Genomic DNA, 17,700 nt, shown 5'->3' on the forward strand with positions numbered 1-17,700 from the left:
AAAAATTCACTAGAAGTGTCGATATCATTTGAATCGCACCGCCATAATCCGGTCATATCGTTCGCTGCATTCTTATTTATATTTTTATACCTTAATTTCTTTCTCTGTCAGACCACCACCACCATTTTTATTTCTAGTAGTAATTGCCGTTTTGAGTGATTTTGCGTAAGAGATTTTTAGAGCTTCATGTTTTTTAGATAGTTCTGTTATCATAAAGTCAGCAACATATTTGAAATCCCTTGCAGGTGATATTTTTGGGCTATGTAGACAGGGCATAATAGCTAATTCTGCCGAAGTTTTATCGTTAATTATTTCATTTGGCTCAACTTAGAAAATATTTATGTGTGATAAAGACTTAACAAGCCAAATTGGAACTTCTATCGATGAACCTTTTGGTAAATCTTAGTCTTATTATTTGGGATCTAAAAAACCACAGAATGGTAAAATAGCTCGAGTGATTACTGGAATTCTTACTGCATCATTAAGAACTGCGTCTAATGGGAAATATGACATCATCTCCTTTAAAAGGAAAGAGGGAAAAGTATATGTTAATAAATATATAATAATACATAATTACATATTTTTCCCCGGTATAAACTATACTTTGCACTAAAGGGATAAAAACAAGTAAACCCAATTTAAAAAGTCAAATTCTCTCACTTTTAACATAATAACTTATTTCAATACCATGCTCCCAATTAACTTGGCTTAATGTTTAATTACCATTTTCTAAAATAGGCCATTCTTCACCTTTTTATTGTATACATAATTCACCTGTTTTAGCTATACCTGGGCGGGTAAATTCTTTAAACATATTGAATTTTTATAATTTTCCTCTTGATGGTTTAAATTTATTGTTTGCTTGTATTTCTTTGTTAATTAATTCTTAAACCTACAGTAACGTGAATTCTAATTCAAGGGATTATTGCATATAGAATACAGTTTAAAATTCAAAAGATTATATAATTCTAAATGTGACTGTAATGGGCATTTATAGAAAGGGTCATATGTGTTTCATAGTTATTATATAATAAATTATATTATATTAATCTTTAAGTCATTATATGGTGTTAGTCTTATATATCTTGCCAAACTTAATGCAGTCATTATATTTAACGTATAGTAAAAATTCAAGTTACCAAATATAATTAAATCCATAAAATATATTATACTATAAATTACAAAATCAGTTTCCAATAATTTATATTATCAATTTATAACATATAATATATAAATTACTTATCCTAACAAAATATAAAATGACATCTGTTGCATCATCGTCAATGCGTAGTTGTGCATCAAAATTAAACTTTTAGGAGATGATAACTGGGCCTATTCACAGTTATATCATTAAAAATATAATTGTTAATGTAGTTATCTCTCTGATATCTCCATTTTAATTTATTATGAATGCACTTATTATTTCTGTTAATGTAGGAAGATCAAGCCTATACATATATGCTTTTTGCATACCATTTTATGAAATATTTGTTAATCTCATGACTACAGCAATTTCATAGCATGCTATTAAAGATGTTTAAATGCATATTGTAAATTAACGTTTCAAAGCAGCTAATATTTACCTTTCTTACGCATTCTTCTAATCATTTATATTATCAGTTATTACAACTCTAGTATTCTTATTAACTTTCTAACTGATAATGGCTAGATTTTTAGAAGATATTTCATAAGTTAGGTTAGTTATAGTACCACAACTTATTGGCGGATTTCTTGGTACTGGGGTATTACCTATACTCAAAAAACTGATATTTTTGGATAAAAATGGTCCACTTATTTATGGGTCAATATCGTTCCTTTCAGTAGCTATCTAGTTATTAATTTTTTAAATTTCGATTTTTTATAGTCCAAAATCAATGTTTTTGATATTAGGAATTTCTTTCCTTATTTAAAATCTTTTAGTTCTTATTTTCGGCCTATTCCGTTTTATGTCTTTTTCTAATTCTACGATGGACACATCTAATTTGTATAGAATATCTTTTAGGTCTATCTAGCCTATTAAAATGGCTATTTTTATAAAAATTTCAATCTATTCTTTTGCATAAGTATGTAGTAATGCTATTTTAAATGTTTCAATTATATTAGCTTATTATACTGGAATAAGTTATGTTGGCTCAGAGAGTTATTATGCAGAAATCAACATTTTTATGGCCAATTTTTACATGTTCTACAATTAATTTTGTAGATAATTTAGTATGTATTAGCTAGAACAGATTTAAGATATTTTAGTTACTAACAAAGAGATGGGGAAGCTAGGTAGAGTTAAAACTATAATTACTTAACTTTCTGCTATTTCATTTTTATTTAATTTATTAATCAATTTTGTACTCTATTTTACCACACCCCTTATAGTAAATTTTGTATTTTCTCTATATGTAAGCAAAATTGATGGGGAAAGTTTATACTACAAAAATTTTGTTGAATCCAGTATACATGGTCTTTGGGTTAGCAATGTTATAGGTGTTATTAGTCCTTTTACTGCGTTAGGAGAACTTCTTATTGAGTTTATGTAGGATCGGCGACTTTTTGAGATATAGTTTATTTCTGGATGGTTTGCTATTGTTTCATAGTTTATTTTATTCAGTTTTTCTTCATTTAAAGTTAATTCTTATAGTGTTATTTTTGTAGTATAGATGACTCAAAGTGCAGCTAGTATTGCTAGTTTTATTATACTATAAAAGTAACTTAACCGCGATTTCGATATGAAAGACATTTAGTAGGATGAAGGATCCGCTGAAGTAGATGAACATATGCAGTAATAAGCAGATGATGAGAATTATCCGATCTTTTAGTTGGGAAATTTCCCTATGACATAAAAATTATCACATAAAGGATCACTAATAGATGTTTTAACCACTTCCAGAAACTCTTAGAATATGAGTTCTAGTTAAATTCTTAATGATAATAGTATGACAATTAATAGCATTAATATAAGCACATAACTCCAACCATTGGAAACTGCACGATTTTAGAATGTAAACATGCCATAGAAAAATGATTCAACATTAAATGTATCGTAGACCTTTGACTTTGGTAAATTTTAAGAGTGAAAACTACAATGATTCACTAGATTGACCTTTTTATTTATGACATTTATATTTGACTAGGATAACCATCAATTTTAGATATTTCCTATATTTCTTCAATAGAGATGGTTGATATTAATTTTCCATCTTCTTTTTTAAGAATACCCGCGTCTATAAGCCAATTAATAGAGATTTCTCCAATTTTAACTATTCGTTCATCAATTTTTTTTTACTTCAAAAAAGTAGCCAGTTATTACTAGCGCATAGGTCTAATGCTTAACCCAGCTATGATATATAAGCCTTCAATTGCAATAGATGATATAGCTGATTTTTCTGGTTAAAAATTATCTTTAAACGTGAAGATTTAACAGCGAAGACGAGACCTAATTCTTGGTCGTAAATTTTTGAAAAAATGTACATCCCTAGTACAAAATATCTAAATAAAATTTGAAGGAGGAATTGCTAGCTCTGAAATTATATATAGTGTTTATTACGATTATAAAATTTCGGGATTGTTATAAATTACTATTGTTTTCTCTTATTAAAGAGAAGATAATTAACTTAATTGACTAATTTAGAATATTTATCTAATTGTCGCTTTTGGTTATATCATGAAATCAAATTCAATAAATTTAATTTTTGACTAATATGTTTTAGTAAGTTCAGATGTTAATAATGTTTTTCCGCATTATCTTCCACCTTATAGAATGATATTTTAAGATAGATCATGTTTGAGCAAAAGTTTAACAGAGTTTTAAAGCGAATCGTAAATTTAAATTAAGTCATCAGGTATTGTCATTTATAAATATTTTTTAATAATATATTATAAAAAATATCATTAATTCAAAAATTCCGTCTGAATATCAAACTCATCATAATATTTTTTGAACTTCTTAATATCACCTCCAAAATATTTATTAGCAGTGCCTACAAATTTTATAATATCATATTACCTGTTTTTATTAAAATTAATAAAATTAAAGAAGTATGTAACTTTATCTTCATCAATATCTGATAAAATTTCTTATTAAAGCTCTTAACCATATGATTTTATGATATATTATTATATGCCTGATATTGTTGGTAATAATGGTTCCATTAATGTAGGTTGCTATTTATCAAATTCATGTTAATTTGATTCTCCTATTTCTTCACAATTAAAACAGTCACATTTGTCACAATAATAGATATAAGGATGTTTATTTCTTGTAAATATAGATTCACAATCATTACACTGAATTTTAACAAAGTGTAATAAAAAAATGTATGGTAAAAATACAATTTGATAAATCTTTTTCTGAAAATTAATTATTCTTTTTTTATCTTCATGAACAGGGAGATATTTTCTACAAACAGGACACTTATAATTTTATTAGTCCAATAGCATTTAATAGCAATGCTCATGCATTTAATGACCACAACTTAATGTAACTTTGCCATATATTGTTTAAACCATATCATCTAAACAAACACTACAATTTCCTTCTGGTTATTTGCACTCATGTTAGTCAAAGAAGTCAATATTAAAACAACCTCCACATTTATTACAATGTTTAGAAAACTTTTAAATTCCTACCATGCAGATTTTGCATCCCTCGCAGTGGTAGTTTGGCTTCGCATCCTCGCCGAGCCCGCAGATCATCTTGCAGGTGAAACAGATGTACCAGCCGAACTCCACCTTGCAGGTCTCGCACTTTTGGCCGAACTTCTGGACGGTGGCGCAGTACCTGCACCGGATCGTGTCGGTAACATAGCGGTCGAACTGGTGGTCGTCGACTTCGTCGTCGTGGCAGAGCCTGCAACCGTAGAACTTGCCACAAGTCACGCAGCTGTACTCGCACCCGCGGATGTAGTGCGGGCAGCCGACGCTTCGAACCTTGGTAAAATATACCATAACTTATTCTGAAAGTGGCTTATCAATCCAATTATCAGTAATATTTAAGCCATGAAAATAATGTGTATTTTCAAAATCAGATACATTAGGGTTAAAATACTCTAAGGGCATAACATGGAGAATTTACTTTGATTTTAGTTCCAAATATGATTAACGTTCTAATGAAAAAATGTGAGATGGGAATTCCTTAAGTAGAATTCTATCTTCCTTCTTATATTTATCTTATGCATTTAATTTAAGTGTGAAATAATGAGAAACTAAAATCTAATTCTAATGTTATTCTGAAACCCTATGACAATCAGGATAATTTGCAATGACTAAACTCATTAAAAAGAAAAAAATATTTAATTCTATATTATTATATTTTAATATAAATCAAGAGTGTGTTTACTTATTATTTTAATCTTAATCTCTCTCTAAATATTCAAACTATTTGCTGCAATATATATTTATCATATAAACATCTACATGAATAGATTATGCTAATTAAAGTTTTGTTATAATTCTAAGTAATATTACCGTAGGTTGTTTTCAATGACCTTTACATGTCAATGAACTTAAACAGTGTCTGGTTATGAGTAGTGAATATTACAATTTACAGTATAAACATTTACTTTAATTGATAAAGGATGATTATATTATTATATTAATATATAATATTGTTTTCAAATGGAATCTTTATTATCCCAAGAAGATGCAATAAATAAACTTATAAATATGGCTTAAACTATTGAATCAAAGAATATTAATATTGTAAATACAAATATTACATAGGCAGTGTAATATATTGAAAATAATATAAATTAAAACGATTTTTCCAATATATTTATATCTTCAAGGGATTTGACCTACTCTATTGTTCCATATAGGTAGAATAAAAAATTTTAATAAACATTCTAGCCCCTACTCGACTAAAAAATTATTCATCTTTCTCACTAATAAGTATTAGATATTAAATTTAGAGAAATCTCACCATTAATTACTAGCACATCTTTATTAATATTTGACAATGCTGAATATTTACTTGAATCATCTAGAGAAGCATTTTCTATGCATTTAACTAAATAGTTGCTTAATCGGTCATTAGAATATCTTTTATAACAAGAGAAATAAGATATTATATTATAAGATCCCAGAAAATCAATTCTAAATATAGTTAATTTTGATTTATCAAAATAGTCTCACTTAAAAGCATTTTAATAGATTCGATTTAGAAATTCAGCTTATACTTTACCATTTTTAACTCCACAATTTATACCATAACTTTCAATATCTCATTTTATTTAAACTATTATTAGATCAATTTCCGCTATCAGTGATTTATTACAATCAGATTAATCTGTTTTAGCTCCTGAACTATTTTTAAAATTACTTACTGAGAAATATTCTGTAGATATAAATATTCTGTAGTTTTCAGTGTAATATTATCATAATTATCTTCAGTAAAAGAATACATTCTTTTAACCATTGGTGACAATATTATAATTTTTATAATTAATGTCTACATTTTCTCATCCAGTAATTCATTACTAAATTGAAAAATCAGCTGAGACACATGGATAAAGATTTTTTGAAAGTAATTCTTTCCATCTTATTATATAGAAGGGTAAAGATGGTAAACTACATAAATCAGAACCAGTTCTATCATATATATGTTCTGATCCATTAGTAGCATTACGGTTTATATTAGAAAGATTTGAAACAATAATATTTTTAAGCAATTAAATACCTATTTCTGTTGAAAAAGATAAAAGCAAAGAAAAATTAAGTTAAATTTTAAGAATAAACTATTTTAATAGAAAAAGTTAGTTCTCATTTAACACTAAATTTTATGATATATAAGCTGATATCTACGGATTCTATAGATACTAAAAAAAGGGAGCAGATTAAACATTATTATTAAGTTCTGAAAAAGATATTTAGCCATCATTAGCTCTTAATTATTAAAAGTTTGTTTAATAGCGATCAACTTAGTCAAGAGATGGTGTAGTTATTTATACCCCAAATAAATAATTTTCTGCACGACTTATCCAACGTTTAAAAGATTAAAATCTTTCACTTTCGACATTCCAGTCTTCATTTATAATATCACCAGATTAAATTGAGTCGGCGTCTGTTAAAAAATTTTATAGACTTTCTTGCAATATAGGACGCGGCGGACTTTTAGTTACGAATTTTAATGACACTCATTCAAATGAGTTCACTTAGTAATATAACTCAATATCCTTGATTTTAGGAGTACCATTCCCATAAAAATCTCTAAGAAATAAGCTTTTTACATTCTATGATTTCAGAGTATTTGACAAGTAGCCAGGGGATTTATGGCATTAAATGGCAGCTAGAAATATCATCGGATCATGTAGTGGACAAACTGCACTGATCTGTGCAGATATGAGATACAGTCTCCAAATTTAAAAATGGTTCCCTAGATGGTTTTTGAAGTATTTTTAAGAAGAAGGAGCAGGATGTTTGCACGAGCTTAAGAACTGGGTCATAAATAAAAGTGAATGATTTTTTCACTATCTTGACGATAAATACCATTAGTCTGTATCTGGATCATTAAGATGGTCATTAAGCCACTTATCTTGGCTTTTACGCTCTTTCTATTTCTTTTTCCCCTTAGAGCTGTCTTTAATTAATGTTTTTTATAACATTTCTTAGCATATGTTCTTAGCTTAGTCGAAATGGACCTCACTAAACTAACTAAGAAGTTCTTCACATTTTGCTTTTTCGACTGGAATGAGTTTAGTGGGCCGTCTTTAATATAAAACAAACTCGCCGTTCCAATCTACTATATCAAATGTAAACTTTTCTTTTCGAGATCTGCTTAGATATTACACAATTTTCGGAAATTTTTCAAGTTATGATTCGATAGATGGAGCAGAATGAGCAGCTATTCTATGCTAATTTTGCTACCTCAATTGAATTGAAGCTATTTATTCAGTGGTATAGCGTGTTGATTATGATATGGAATCACGATCCTGACGAGATGCATGATCCCCAGCTTCAAGCCCAATATCAAGAAGTTAATTGGTAGTATAAAAATGTTAAATATTTAGTTACGGCTTTATTAAACTCCATCTAACCCCTTCAATAAATTTTTGCTGTAATAAACCATTTATCAGATCATCTTCATTCCATATATTTAAAGGTGGTAAATATATAATTTTGTCTCGCTCGAGGTCTATTTTATAATAAAAATCATTAGAAAATATATCTTAGACAGAGAACGGGAAAGGCATGTTATAAATTGAAAATAAATCTTAATTTTTGCTTATTCCACTGTATCTATGCTTTATATGACCTTAAATTAATAAATTTTACAAAATATCAAAACTAATACCTTCTTATCGTGTTGTTTAAACAATTTGCTTGCAATACATAGTATGCACCTTTTCAGTTTAAAAATTACAAATTGAGAGAATATTACTCTAAATATTAATCATATTTCGTTCACAATCTATTTAAAAAAAAATTTTACTAATAAATACCAATTCAACTAGAGATATATTTTTAACAATTTACTATTAGTCGTTGAACACCACCTAAGTAAATTTTTATGATAATTTGATTAGGCTATCTGAAAATTCATAATCAGCCCCTAAAACCATGTCTAATTTACTTAGTTTTTACTTCACTCCTTCCTTAAAATCTTCAATTTTGAAAGTTCTAAATTTTTACTTAGCAGCAGATAAGAATTCATATGATTATTAATATGCTAATAAAGCTATTGGATATACTTTATTTTATGTAGATTTAATATAAAAGGCGTTGATTGTAAGGACATCATCAACAATACTAATAAGTGACATTGTAAAGTATTTTTTTATTAAATATAATAAACTAATAGTATGATATATTTTTCTGAATTAATTATTAGTCACAAAGAAAATTTGTAATTGTTTTGTAGAGATATAGAACAGAGCAATGAATTTATGACTAAATTAAGAATTGCGTTAGTAAGAGAATATATATGACAAAAAAATACAAGATTTTCAGTCATTAACTAACAAAATTAACTCGTACACTACTTTAAATATTAAATGTAATTATAAAATAATAGCAACATTGTGTCGCTATTTGGAAATCATTAAAGTCTACAATACACGCAATGATAGCATGTATGCATGGAATTTACAATGCTTAGTTTGCCACTAATAAAATGATCTTCAAAACAAAAATTTAGTTCAGTAATGACGATCTGTAGTGTATCAACTCATTTATTCCATCAGTTTATCAATTTAACTCGAAAATCTAAAATGAAATATACTCAGATCTAATGATATATTTTTAACAAGATATATGTATTCCATATTATATTATTGTGTAGTGTACGTCTAAAAGACTAACCTGTGAATTTATGTTTAACTAGATTAAATATCAGCCCTAAATAAATCTCATAAAACCAACATCTATATTTAAATCTAATTTTTAACAATTTAAAATAAATAGAATATCTGAAAACTATAATATTAATGATTGGTTGCAAATGGATGGCCCACTTTTAGTTATTGCCACGATGATTTTTCTAATAAAACTACAGTGATTATAATATGTTATATACGATACTCATAAAAATGTCTAAAAAAACAAAGATGTTTATCCCTATTAAAATGGTTGATGATTAGTACTAACTAAATGGCTCAATATCCATCTAAACAACACTTCCTTCATCAATGAAGAAAATGAAACTTATTAAGCCTAATTTTTCACTAGAATAATCATAAGATTCAGAAACTTCTCAGACGGAAATAGTAGATTTATCGGCAATAGATATAGAAAAAAGACGTTTAAATGCCAAGAAATCATTAGATGAAGCAAAGTAAATTATAGATAAGCTAATTAATGGTGATGCAGCAAAGGAAACAAAGAAGAAAAAAATTGAAACAAAGGCATAAAATGCTAAGTAAGAACTTGAGCTTAATATATAGAAGGGTATTATTTGTGGAGGATCTGTAGAAAATACAGAGTAATTTAGTTATACCCCAAGGAAAGCAGATAATCGTTTTTACAATTTATGGTTATCATGCTAATGACTTGCTTATATAGTTTTATATAAATTATTATTCTATTCACACATCACATCTTTAAGACTTTTAAATAGTAGTCAAATATGTAATCACTTTTACCTTAACAAAATTCAGTAAATTTAGGAGAACTATTATAGTTAATAATAATGTCAATCTATCTAGTTTTTAAGACCTTAGTAAGTTTGGTAAAGTTATTATCTACATTCTATAAATGAAATAAAGTAAAATTTTAATGCTTATAGAAACGCCCAGTGAGATACAAGTCTTTAATTTTCAGCAAAAGATAACTAAAATCTCTTGGGTACTAAGTCAAAAATTTAACAAACTATACACTGGTCATTTAAGTATTTAAATTATTTATTTATATATATAGAATAATGTTAGCACTTCTAATCTCAATGTTAGAAGCAAAAGCATTTCCTTCTGGGTAATTAGGAGCTAATACTGTAGTATTTTATGATAAGGATACTAAGGATACAATGATAATGGATTCTGGTGCGGAAAATAAATAGTTATTAAAGTATCTCAAGGACAATAACTTGAAAGTTAAGTATATTACCACTACACATGCACATTTTGACCATGTATTTGGTACCGGATACTTATAAGCATTATATCCAGAAATTCCTGTAACGTGCTACAAGTTAGATGTATAAAATTGGTAGGCTAATGCTATTTTCGCACCAATGTTTGGTGTCAGTATGCCTTCTAATTTTCCTAGACAACCAACTGAAACTTTTGACGACGGCGCAATATTTACTCTTGGATCTCATGAAATTAAATTTATTTACACCCCTGGCCACACTATTGGAGGTGTGTGCTTTTATTGTGCGGAAGAAAAGCTTGCTGTAACTGGTGACACACTTTTTAATGGTGGCGTTGGCAGAACAGATTTCCCAACAGGGAATCCCTCAGAGTTAAAGAAAAGCATAGATAGAATTGGCAATGAGTTTGGATCTGATTGGATATTTTATCCAGGGCATGGTGAAGCTGGAACTATTGGTTCTGCTGTCAAATAAGCTAAAAGAATGGTCTGAGCAAATTATTAATATTTATGTTATATTGATACTATGTCTATATTTAATTAAAATGCGAGTCGCAACTTTAAACGTACATTTTTGGTCAAAGGCTAATAAACTTAATTATGAACCATTAATTAATGAGTTAAAGAACTAATTATCAAATATGGATGTTGTTTGTCTGTAAGAGGTTACGTTTGGCTAAAAAATTAATTAGCCTTTAGTTCCATATGATAAATCACCTAAAAAACGTGTTATTTTTAACAAAAACTGTTATAAGATTATTATAGATGAATCATCTCCCGGAAGGCTCGAAAATTCAATAAGAGAGTAGTTAGGGTTTCCTCTTTCGTTTACTTTCAAAGTTGAAAACCAAAATGATACATATACGATTAATCCTAGCACAAACTTAGAAGAATGTTGGCATAATTAATTTTAAACACTCGATAGTACTGTTTTGCGCTTGCTTTAAAATACGTTTTCCCTTCCATTTTGTATTTTTGCTGGAACATAAAATCCTAATTTTGGAAATGCTATATTATCAAGGCATTAGTTCTCTAGTTTAAGAATAATTCAATTATTTGGAAAGTAAAACCAACCTTGGTCTCAGAGATCAGCTATTTCTGCTATTTTAGATACTCCAGTTCCTATTTAGATTATAACGACTCATTTAGATCATTTAAAAGAGGAAGAAAGAATAGTATAGTGTTAATAACTGATGGATATTCTAACTGTATCAAATGTCATGCCTCAACTACTAATGGGTGATTTTAACTCCTTAACGTAATAAGACTACACAAGCGATTAATTGTTACACATTAATAATAAAAGAAAAAAGAATAATATAGAACTAGCAAAATTTGACTTAATCAATTTGTTACAACAAAAGTCTTGGCTGGACTGCGCTTGGAATGGCCCAAAACCCGTATTTGAAGGTACCGCAGCAACAACGTCTAGATTTGACACCAGAATTGATTACATATTTACAAATAGGGTTTTCGTTAACTGTATTGCGAGTTATAGAATTTTCACTATGTAGGAAACCGACCATAACGGAGTTTTCGCTGTTTTCTATCCAGTTTACAGAAGCTTGAATGACTAATGATTTTTTATAATGAAAAATAATAATAAATCAGTTACTATCCTCCCAGTCGTCGTTCCTCAACTTCTCTTATCTCTTTTTCTTGAAAATAACCTAAATATCATCCGCATCTCTGGCACCAATTTCCTCCTCATCACAGTTAAGCTGGCTCATAGTTTTGGTAGTCATAGAATTAAACTGAGTAGTAAGTTGCGAGTTCATTGTCGACTACCCCACTTACACTTTACCGTCTGCTAACTTAACTTCTTGATTGTGCAAAGCGTCTTTTAATTTAGCGATACTGAGTCCATCGAATCCAGATTTCATCGCCTTTGATACCTTGTGCATGTCCAATTTTGCAGAGTGTGCCTCCGGCTCGTCTAAATCCAACATAGGAATTCCAAACTTGTCATAATAAATGCAACTAAATTTATACTTTTCGTTCCAAACAATTTTATTCCAAAAAGCTGTAAATTTTGATTTTACTAAACCTGGCCATCCAGAGAGTAGTGCTGAAACTGAAATAATCAATAAAACAATAAATATGAGACCCACTGCGAAAATTACCTACAACCCAATATCATTTTGTTTAATTGGTATCATTCCCGGCACATCATCAATTGAGTTTGAATCTCTAACTAAATAATCTGGTGAGTTAGAGACAGTGGAAAATGTTGTTTAAGAGTTATTAACAGAGCATAATAAATTAGCCCAAATATTGTCATCAGAATCTCTAAAAGATTTAATAGTATTAACAGTACAGGTAAAATTAGTAGAATTAAAAACGAAAATAGATGTACCAGATTTCGTTTACACAGCAGCACCTTATTGTGAATAATAAGTATAAGTTGATGTGGAAACACCATCACAATAAATTTCCCCTTAGTCACAAATAAATCCATACTATTTAAGGTTTTAACGATTAATTCTGCATCCTAATTATGATATAAATTTACAGTAAAATGTCGATGTTGATTGAAATTGTGGTAAATTTCCAAACATAATATGATTAGTGATATGTGAAAATTCAAACTATAGTGATTTAATTGGTGAACATGTAGTTAATAAACAAGTTAGTTTAACATTAGGAATTTCGAAATTTCTGCATACTGAAGAATTTAAAGAGTTGCTAACCTTACATGGTGAAAAAGCAAAATTTTCTGGATCTATACCTGAAACTACTACATTCATTACATCATATTTAAGTTTTTAGTAAGTAATTGTCCACTACTAACGACTATGCGATACAGCTTTTGGTGCTTAAAGAATAACAGGCATTTATGACGAAAAATTCAGCGAATAGTTTAGAGTTAATGATTTAGTCCAACCATATAAAGGTGATGTACATAACCATTAAATATTTTCGCAAACATAAAAATCTGCTTAATTATTATAATTTCTACATTATAGAATATATTAAGAATCATCTTTAGTTTTAAATTATGCCATACATGCAGCTTCAATTTTTCTGGTCTTAAAATCAGGAAAAACAACATCTACATATGTTCTTGTCTCAATTTCAGGGAAAGTGATGTTAAGTAACCATAAATAATCTTTAGAAATAGAATCTGGTCTAATATTAATAAACATAATAGGATATAATATGCCACCAAGATCGTATGTGTTCGTAGCATTAAGCCTAATTCGTGCTGTTGTGAAATTCATATTATAACTTGGTGGGCAAATACTGTTAGAACCGACAGCTGAACACTAACTAGTGAGTTATTTCACTTCTCCATAAAATTTAATATTTGGTCTTTGAATGTTTTCCTATTAACCTACACAAGTATATACGTTACTACCCTTAGAACATGTCCAAACTTATAAAAGATTGGCTATAGTATCTAACATTTCTCTAGTGCAAATAGAATCAGAACATAAAATTGGACCAGGTATATATTATAAACTATTAATAGCCGATGGTTGGAAATCTTCTCCGGTGGATTTTTAATAAGTAACTAACTATACCGTTGATGGATCAGCTGAAACGACAACACAACTCATAACACCACTAGACCAAATACATACGTCTTTAACGACTATAGTTGCTCTATAATCTTCTATACTTAACCCTTATTCAGTTAATATTGGTTATCCAACTATGCAGGTAAAGGTTGAAGTTCCAGTATCAGATTTAGAATTAATTTTACAATTTCCATCAGCACATGTTGTTACTATATCTGAAGCGAAAAAACATCTACTTGGATATGATATTGTAACAGAAGATGTCCATGAATCTTTAATCATTCTTAAAACAGTGGTACACTATTAATCTTGAAAGGCTATATTGCCATCAAAAGATTCTTCAACGACACAAGTAAGAATAGATCCTAATAGAGTTGAAACTGGCGTTGCTGTTAATTTACTAATAAGTTATGGATTAACACCAAAGTTTGGCTTGTCTGAGTATAAATCTGTAGTAACTATATCTCCAGCAGTGTCATCTGGTAAACTTTTAGAAATTAAGCCTTTAATAGAATAAATTTGCTTGAGACCTATTCTATCTGCCTATTAAGAAGTGAATATACCCTCATCAAAATCTATATGGTTAGGAATAGCTGTGATTATATATTCTTCCATACAAAGAGTATTATTTAATATAGGAACATAAATATAACCTAAGTTTCCAAATTTAGGACCGAATGGGGCTTTTACAATCCAAACGTCCTAGCCTTATTTGATTCCATATCCTACTATGTTAACATAAAATATTCTTTCTTACAATTTATTATATCCATTTTTAACAATATCTTCTTTAATATTTTCATATGAAGGTGTTTAAAACTTAGGTGATACTCTAAGGCATTAAGCTGCAAATACATCCGAAGTATTCCATTATCTAAACTACTAGTACTACCTGTCAGTTCCAAGATTAATCTAAGCTATAAAAGTAATTCCTCTAGCAATATATTATTTCATATTGTCTACAGTATCCTGGCCAAATGGTTCATCTCCAGACAAGGAGAAAAATGGAGTATGATAAGATAATACTAATATATTGTTCGATTAATCTTTGTAGAATGGTTGAATAAACTCATTTGGTGAGTTAATTGCCTCACTATAAAGACCTGGATTAATTTTAATAATAAAATCAGGTTCAGGATTAAATTATGTACTACCAGAAGTATATTTGAATGGGTCTATATTTAACTGAATTGAATTCCAGTCTCCAATATCATTTATGATGTATTCAGCAGGCTAGGTACAATAAAATCCTTTATTAGCTGAATATACCTATGAATTATTCATCATAAATTGTACTGAAACCTCAAGATTATCTGTGGTTTTACCTATTAATTTCGCATTATTTTGCCACTTATCTAATGTTCTTAATATTGATGATTCAATAAGACTAGCTACAGCTGCGGCACCAGATCCACATCCTATAAAAGATACATCTTTAGGAATAGTGACCAAACCTAGCTCTCTTAGGTCCATAGTTGCAGGTACTTAAGTTAAAGAATCAAACGGATCATCAAGTATTCTGAGAGTCTAAAAAATAGCCAAAACTAACATTTTGCAAAGATTAATTAAATTCATATAGTAATTACATTATAATCATTCTAAAAAACTGAATAATTCCAAGTATATCATCAATATTAATAATATTTCAAATTATATTAAATAAAAATAAATACTATAAAATTGTATAATTCAAATAAATCTAACTTATCGTTAAACTTCCGCCAATTGATCAAATTCATCATCATTACTAGATAACTCAATTGCACTTTGATGTGCATCTTATACGTCTACTATATGTTCTGTATTTCTTGTTATATCTACCTTATTTTGTTGAATAAGTTGCTCTTTTTATAGATTTATTACCTAATTCTAAGAGTCTAATAGTCTTGAAACATTTAAAATATCAATACTATGTTCTAAAACTGTTTATAATGCAATACTTCTTAAATCTTAATTTTGATTCTTGTACTAATGCCCTTGCTAGACTACTTATGATACAAATTAAAGTTTTTGCTAAAATTCATTGTTAATAGATCCTATATATGATACCAATGAAGCTTCATCTTTAAAAAAAGATGCATCTGGGATAGTTATTTTACCTTTGTATACTCCTTTTTAATTTTCAACTTCTTTATGTTAGCTAATAATTATTCCTTTAAAAAAATATTCTTATAATCCATCATTGCTAACAACATTTATGAATCTTTTAATAAACCTACTTACTTTTTAACATTTAATACATTTACCTGCACATATATGGTCTTTAAAATCAATATTATTCTGTATTTATTGTATCCTATCATGATTCAGCAAAAGTATGTCATCGATATTTTAATTTTTTATTATTTCACGATTTTGTGTATGTTTAGAAATTATATTACAAATATAATCAACTTATGAAATAGTAGATTATAAAATTTAATATATTTGTGTTAAACTAGAATTAAGTTTTGATGGTTAATGTTGATGTTAATATTATTATTATTTAATTTATTGAAGTTGAATAATTTAGTATTAAAGTGATTCTAATTCTTACTAATATATTTAAGTACTTGCTTCATATTTAAGTTTCTAGACTTACTACTTATCTTAATTTTAATTTTACAAATCTTTAACAACAAGATTTAGTAGCTTAGCAAAATTACCTATAGCTTTATTATCAGTTCCAAGATCGATATTAAATTATTTTTGAAATTAACTTAATTACTCAATATCTTTATTTTAAAGTTTTGGGGTTGAAAGTTTAATATTTTTACACTTATTTACAAAAATTAATGTATTTAAACTTTCTCCAGATTGTTATATGTCACTACATATTGTACCTAGTATAGTAATATTACATTAATTTTAACTCAATGACCTAGCTAAAATTTTAGTCAAAACAGAATCTCTAAATGGAATATGATTATTTTCTTATTAGAGAGACTATATAACATTTCCAAGGCAAGTTAATGACTAATTAATTTTAATCAGCTCATTTAATTTTTAACCTTCCACTTAAGTTTTCTTTACACGTTCTGAACCTGCTAAATCAATAATTTATAATATTTTATTGTTTAAAAATATTTATAGAATAGTATGTGATCTTGATGAATTCTCATTTAAAACTGTAGAACTTCTATATTGGTTTTTAATAGCAGATAAAACAATATTATTCGCTTCCTGGACAGAACTGATACTAAACTCTTAAAGATTAACTATTTTAAAGTTATTTTTAGAAACTTCTTTTAATTATAACTTATTATCAGGACTCAACAAATCAAAAATTTATTCATTATAAATTTAATATAATGAAACAATAACTTTAACTGATTTTTATTCAAAAATATGACAAAATGTTTTTTAAACAATACCATCATTATTATTTGGGCTAAATCCGCAAGTAAAGGACTTGCCAGAAGAAGTTTATCCATAACAGAAGGTACATGTATTTATACCTGCTAAAAATGAATTAGTTTATGCTCTTTATACCTCATCATAAGTAAACTATTACCCTGATGCTTAGGGTATTATACCGTCAAAAGCAAAAGATTATGGATTGCGATCATTTAAATCTAATGATAATGTATTCTTTTAAATAGTAATAGCTGATGAATTTTAATTCAATAATGGTTTAACACGGACAAATGCAGAGACAGACATTTCTGATATTTTATTCTAAATTATA

General features: G+C 28.0%; 12 protein-coding genes across 12 annotated transcripts; 5 read left to right on the forward strand and 7 right to left on the reverse strand. All coding sequences in view use genetic code 6, as the record gives it.

Annotated features, from left to right (window-relative positions):
- Nucleotides 1-24: 24 nt before the first annotated feature.
- On the reverse strand, nt 25-516 carry SS50377_23117 (uncharacterized protein; the record flags this gene model as incomplete). The annotated part of the gene is made up of 1 exon (XM_067906989.1): nt 25-516. The coding sequence occupies one exon, from the start codon at nt 514-516 to the stop codon at nt 25-27; it is 492 nt and encodes a 163-aa protein (XP_067766257.1).
- Nucleotides 517-646: 130 nt separating this feature from the next.
- Nucleotides 647-991, reverse strand: SS50377_23118 (uncharacterized protein; the record flags this gene model as incomplete). Its single annotated transcript, XM_067906990.1, has 1 exon — nt 647-991. The coding sequence occupies one exon, from the start codon at nt 989-991 to the stop codon at nt 647-649; it is 345 nt and encodes a 114-aa protein (XP_067766258.1).
- A 268-nt stretch (nt 992-1,259) lies between these two features.
- Nucleotides 1,260-3,068, forward strand: SS50377_23119 (Transmembrane domain-containing protein; the record flags this gene model as incomplete). The annotated part of the gene is made up of 1 exon (XM_067906991.1): nt 1,260-3,068. One exon carries the CDS (start codon nt 1,260-1,262, stop codon nt 3,066-3,068), a length of 1,809 nt encoding a protein of 602 aa, XP_067766259.1.
- A 13-nt stretch (nt 3,069-3,081) lies between these two features.
- Nucleotides 3,082-3,843, reverse strand: SS50377_23120 (uncharacterized protein; the record flags this gene model as incomplete). The annotated part of the gene is made up of 1 exon (XM_067906992.1): nt 3,082-3,843. The coding sequence occupies one exon, from the start codon at nt 3,841-3,843 to the stop codon at nt 3,082-3,084; it is 762 nt and encodes a 253-aa protein (XP_067766260.1).
- Nucleotides 3,844-3,879: 36 nt separating this feature from the next.
- Nucleotides 3,880-5,265, reverse strand: SS50377_23121 (RING finger and CHY zinc finger domain-containing protein; the record flags this gene model as incomplete). The annotated part of the gene is made up of 1 exon (XM_067906993.1): nt 3,880-5,265. One exon carries the CDS (start codon nt 5,263-5,265, stop codon nt 3,880-3,882), a length of 1,386 nt encoding a protein of 461 aa, XP_067766261.1.
- Nucleotides 5,266-6,435: 1,170 nt separating this feature from the next.
- Nucleotides 6,436-7,449, forward strand: SS50377_23122 (TFIIH basal transcription factor complex helicase subunit; the record flags this gene model as incomplete). Its single annotated transcript, XM_067906994.1, has 1 exon — nt 6,436-7,449. The coding sequence occupies one exon, from the start codon at nt 6,436-6,438 to the stop codon at nt 7,447-7,449; it is 1,014 nt and encodes a 337-aa protein (XP_067766262.1).
- A 5-nt stretch (nt 7,450-7,454) lies between these two features.
- SS50377_23123 (uncharacterized protein) lies at nt 7,455-8,384 on the reverse strand (the record flags this gene model as incomplete). The annotated part of the gene is made up of 1 exon (XM_067906995.1): nt 7,455-8,384. One exon carries the CDS (start codon nt 8,382-8,384, stop codon nt 7,455-7,457), a length of 930 nt encoding a protein of 309 aa, XP_067766263.1.
- A 1,131-nt stretch (nt 8,385-9,515) lies between these two features.
- SS50377_23124 (uncharacterized protein) lies at nt 9,516-9,974 on the forward strand (the record flags this gene model as incomplete). The annotated part of the gene is made up of 1 exon (XM_067906996.1): nt 9,516-9,974. One exon carries the CDS (start codon nt 9,516-9,518, stop codon nt 9,972-9,974), a length of 459 nt encoding a protein of 152 aa, XP_067766264.1.
- Nucleotides 9,975-10,345: 371 nt separating this feature from the next.
- On the forward strand, nt 10,346-11,005 carry SS50377_23125 (Hydroxyacylglutathione hydrolase; the record flags this gene model as incomplete). The annotated part of the gene is made up of 1 exon (XM_067906997.1): nt 10,346-11,005. The coding sequence occupies one exon, from the start codon at nt 10,346-10,348 to the stop codon at nt 11,003-11,005; it is 660 nt and encodes a 219-aa protein (XP_067766265.1).
- A 52-nt stretch (nt 11,006-11,057) lies between these two features.
- On the forward strand, nt 11,058-12,092 carry SS50377_23126 (Endonuclease/Exonuclease/phosphatase family; the record flags this gene model as incomplete). The annotated part of the gene is made up of 1 exon (XM_067906998.1): nt 11,058-12,092. The coding sequence occupies one exon, from the start codon at nt 11,058-11,060 to the stop codon at nt 12,090-12,092; it is 1,035 nt and encodes a 344-aa protein (XP_067766266.1).
- A 27-nt stretch (nt 12,093-12,119) lies between these two features.
- SS50377_23127 (Cathepsin L) lies at nt 12,120-15,584 on the reverse strand (the record flags this gene model as incomplete). The annotated part of the gene is made up of 1 exon (XM_067906999.1): nt 12,120-15,584. The coding sequence occupies one exon, from the start codon at nt 15,582-15,584 to the stop codon at nt 12,120-12,122; it is 3,465 nt and encodes a 1,154-aa protein (XP_067766267.1).
- A 138-nt stretch (nt 15,585-15,722) lies between these two features.
- On the reverse strand, nt 15,723-17,675 carry SS50377_23128 (Kinesin; the record flags this gene model as incomplete). The annotated part of the gene is made up of 1 exon (XM_067907000.1): nt 15,723-17,675. One exon carries the CDS (start codon nt 17,673-17,675, stop codon nt 15,723-15,725), a length of 1,953 nt encoding a protein of 650 aa, XP_067766268.1.
- Between the last annotated feature and the right edge of the window lie 25 nt (nt 17,676-17,700).

The sequence above is a fragment of the Spironucleus salmonicida genome, chromosome 3 (genome assembly GCF_000497125.1).
Source record: "Spironucleus salmonicida strain ATCC 50377 chromosome 3, whole genome shotgun sequence".
NCBI classification, from domain to species: Eukaryota; Fornicata; order Diplomonadida; family Hexamitidae; genus Spironucleus; species Spironucleus salmonicida.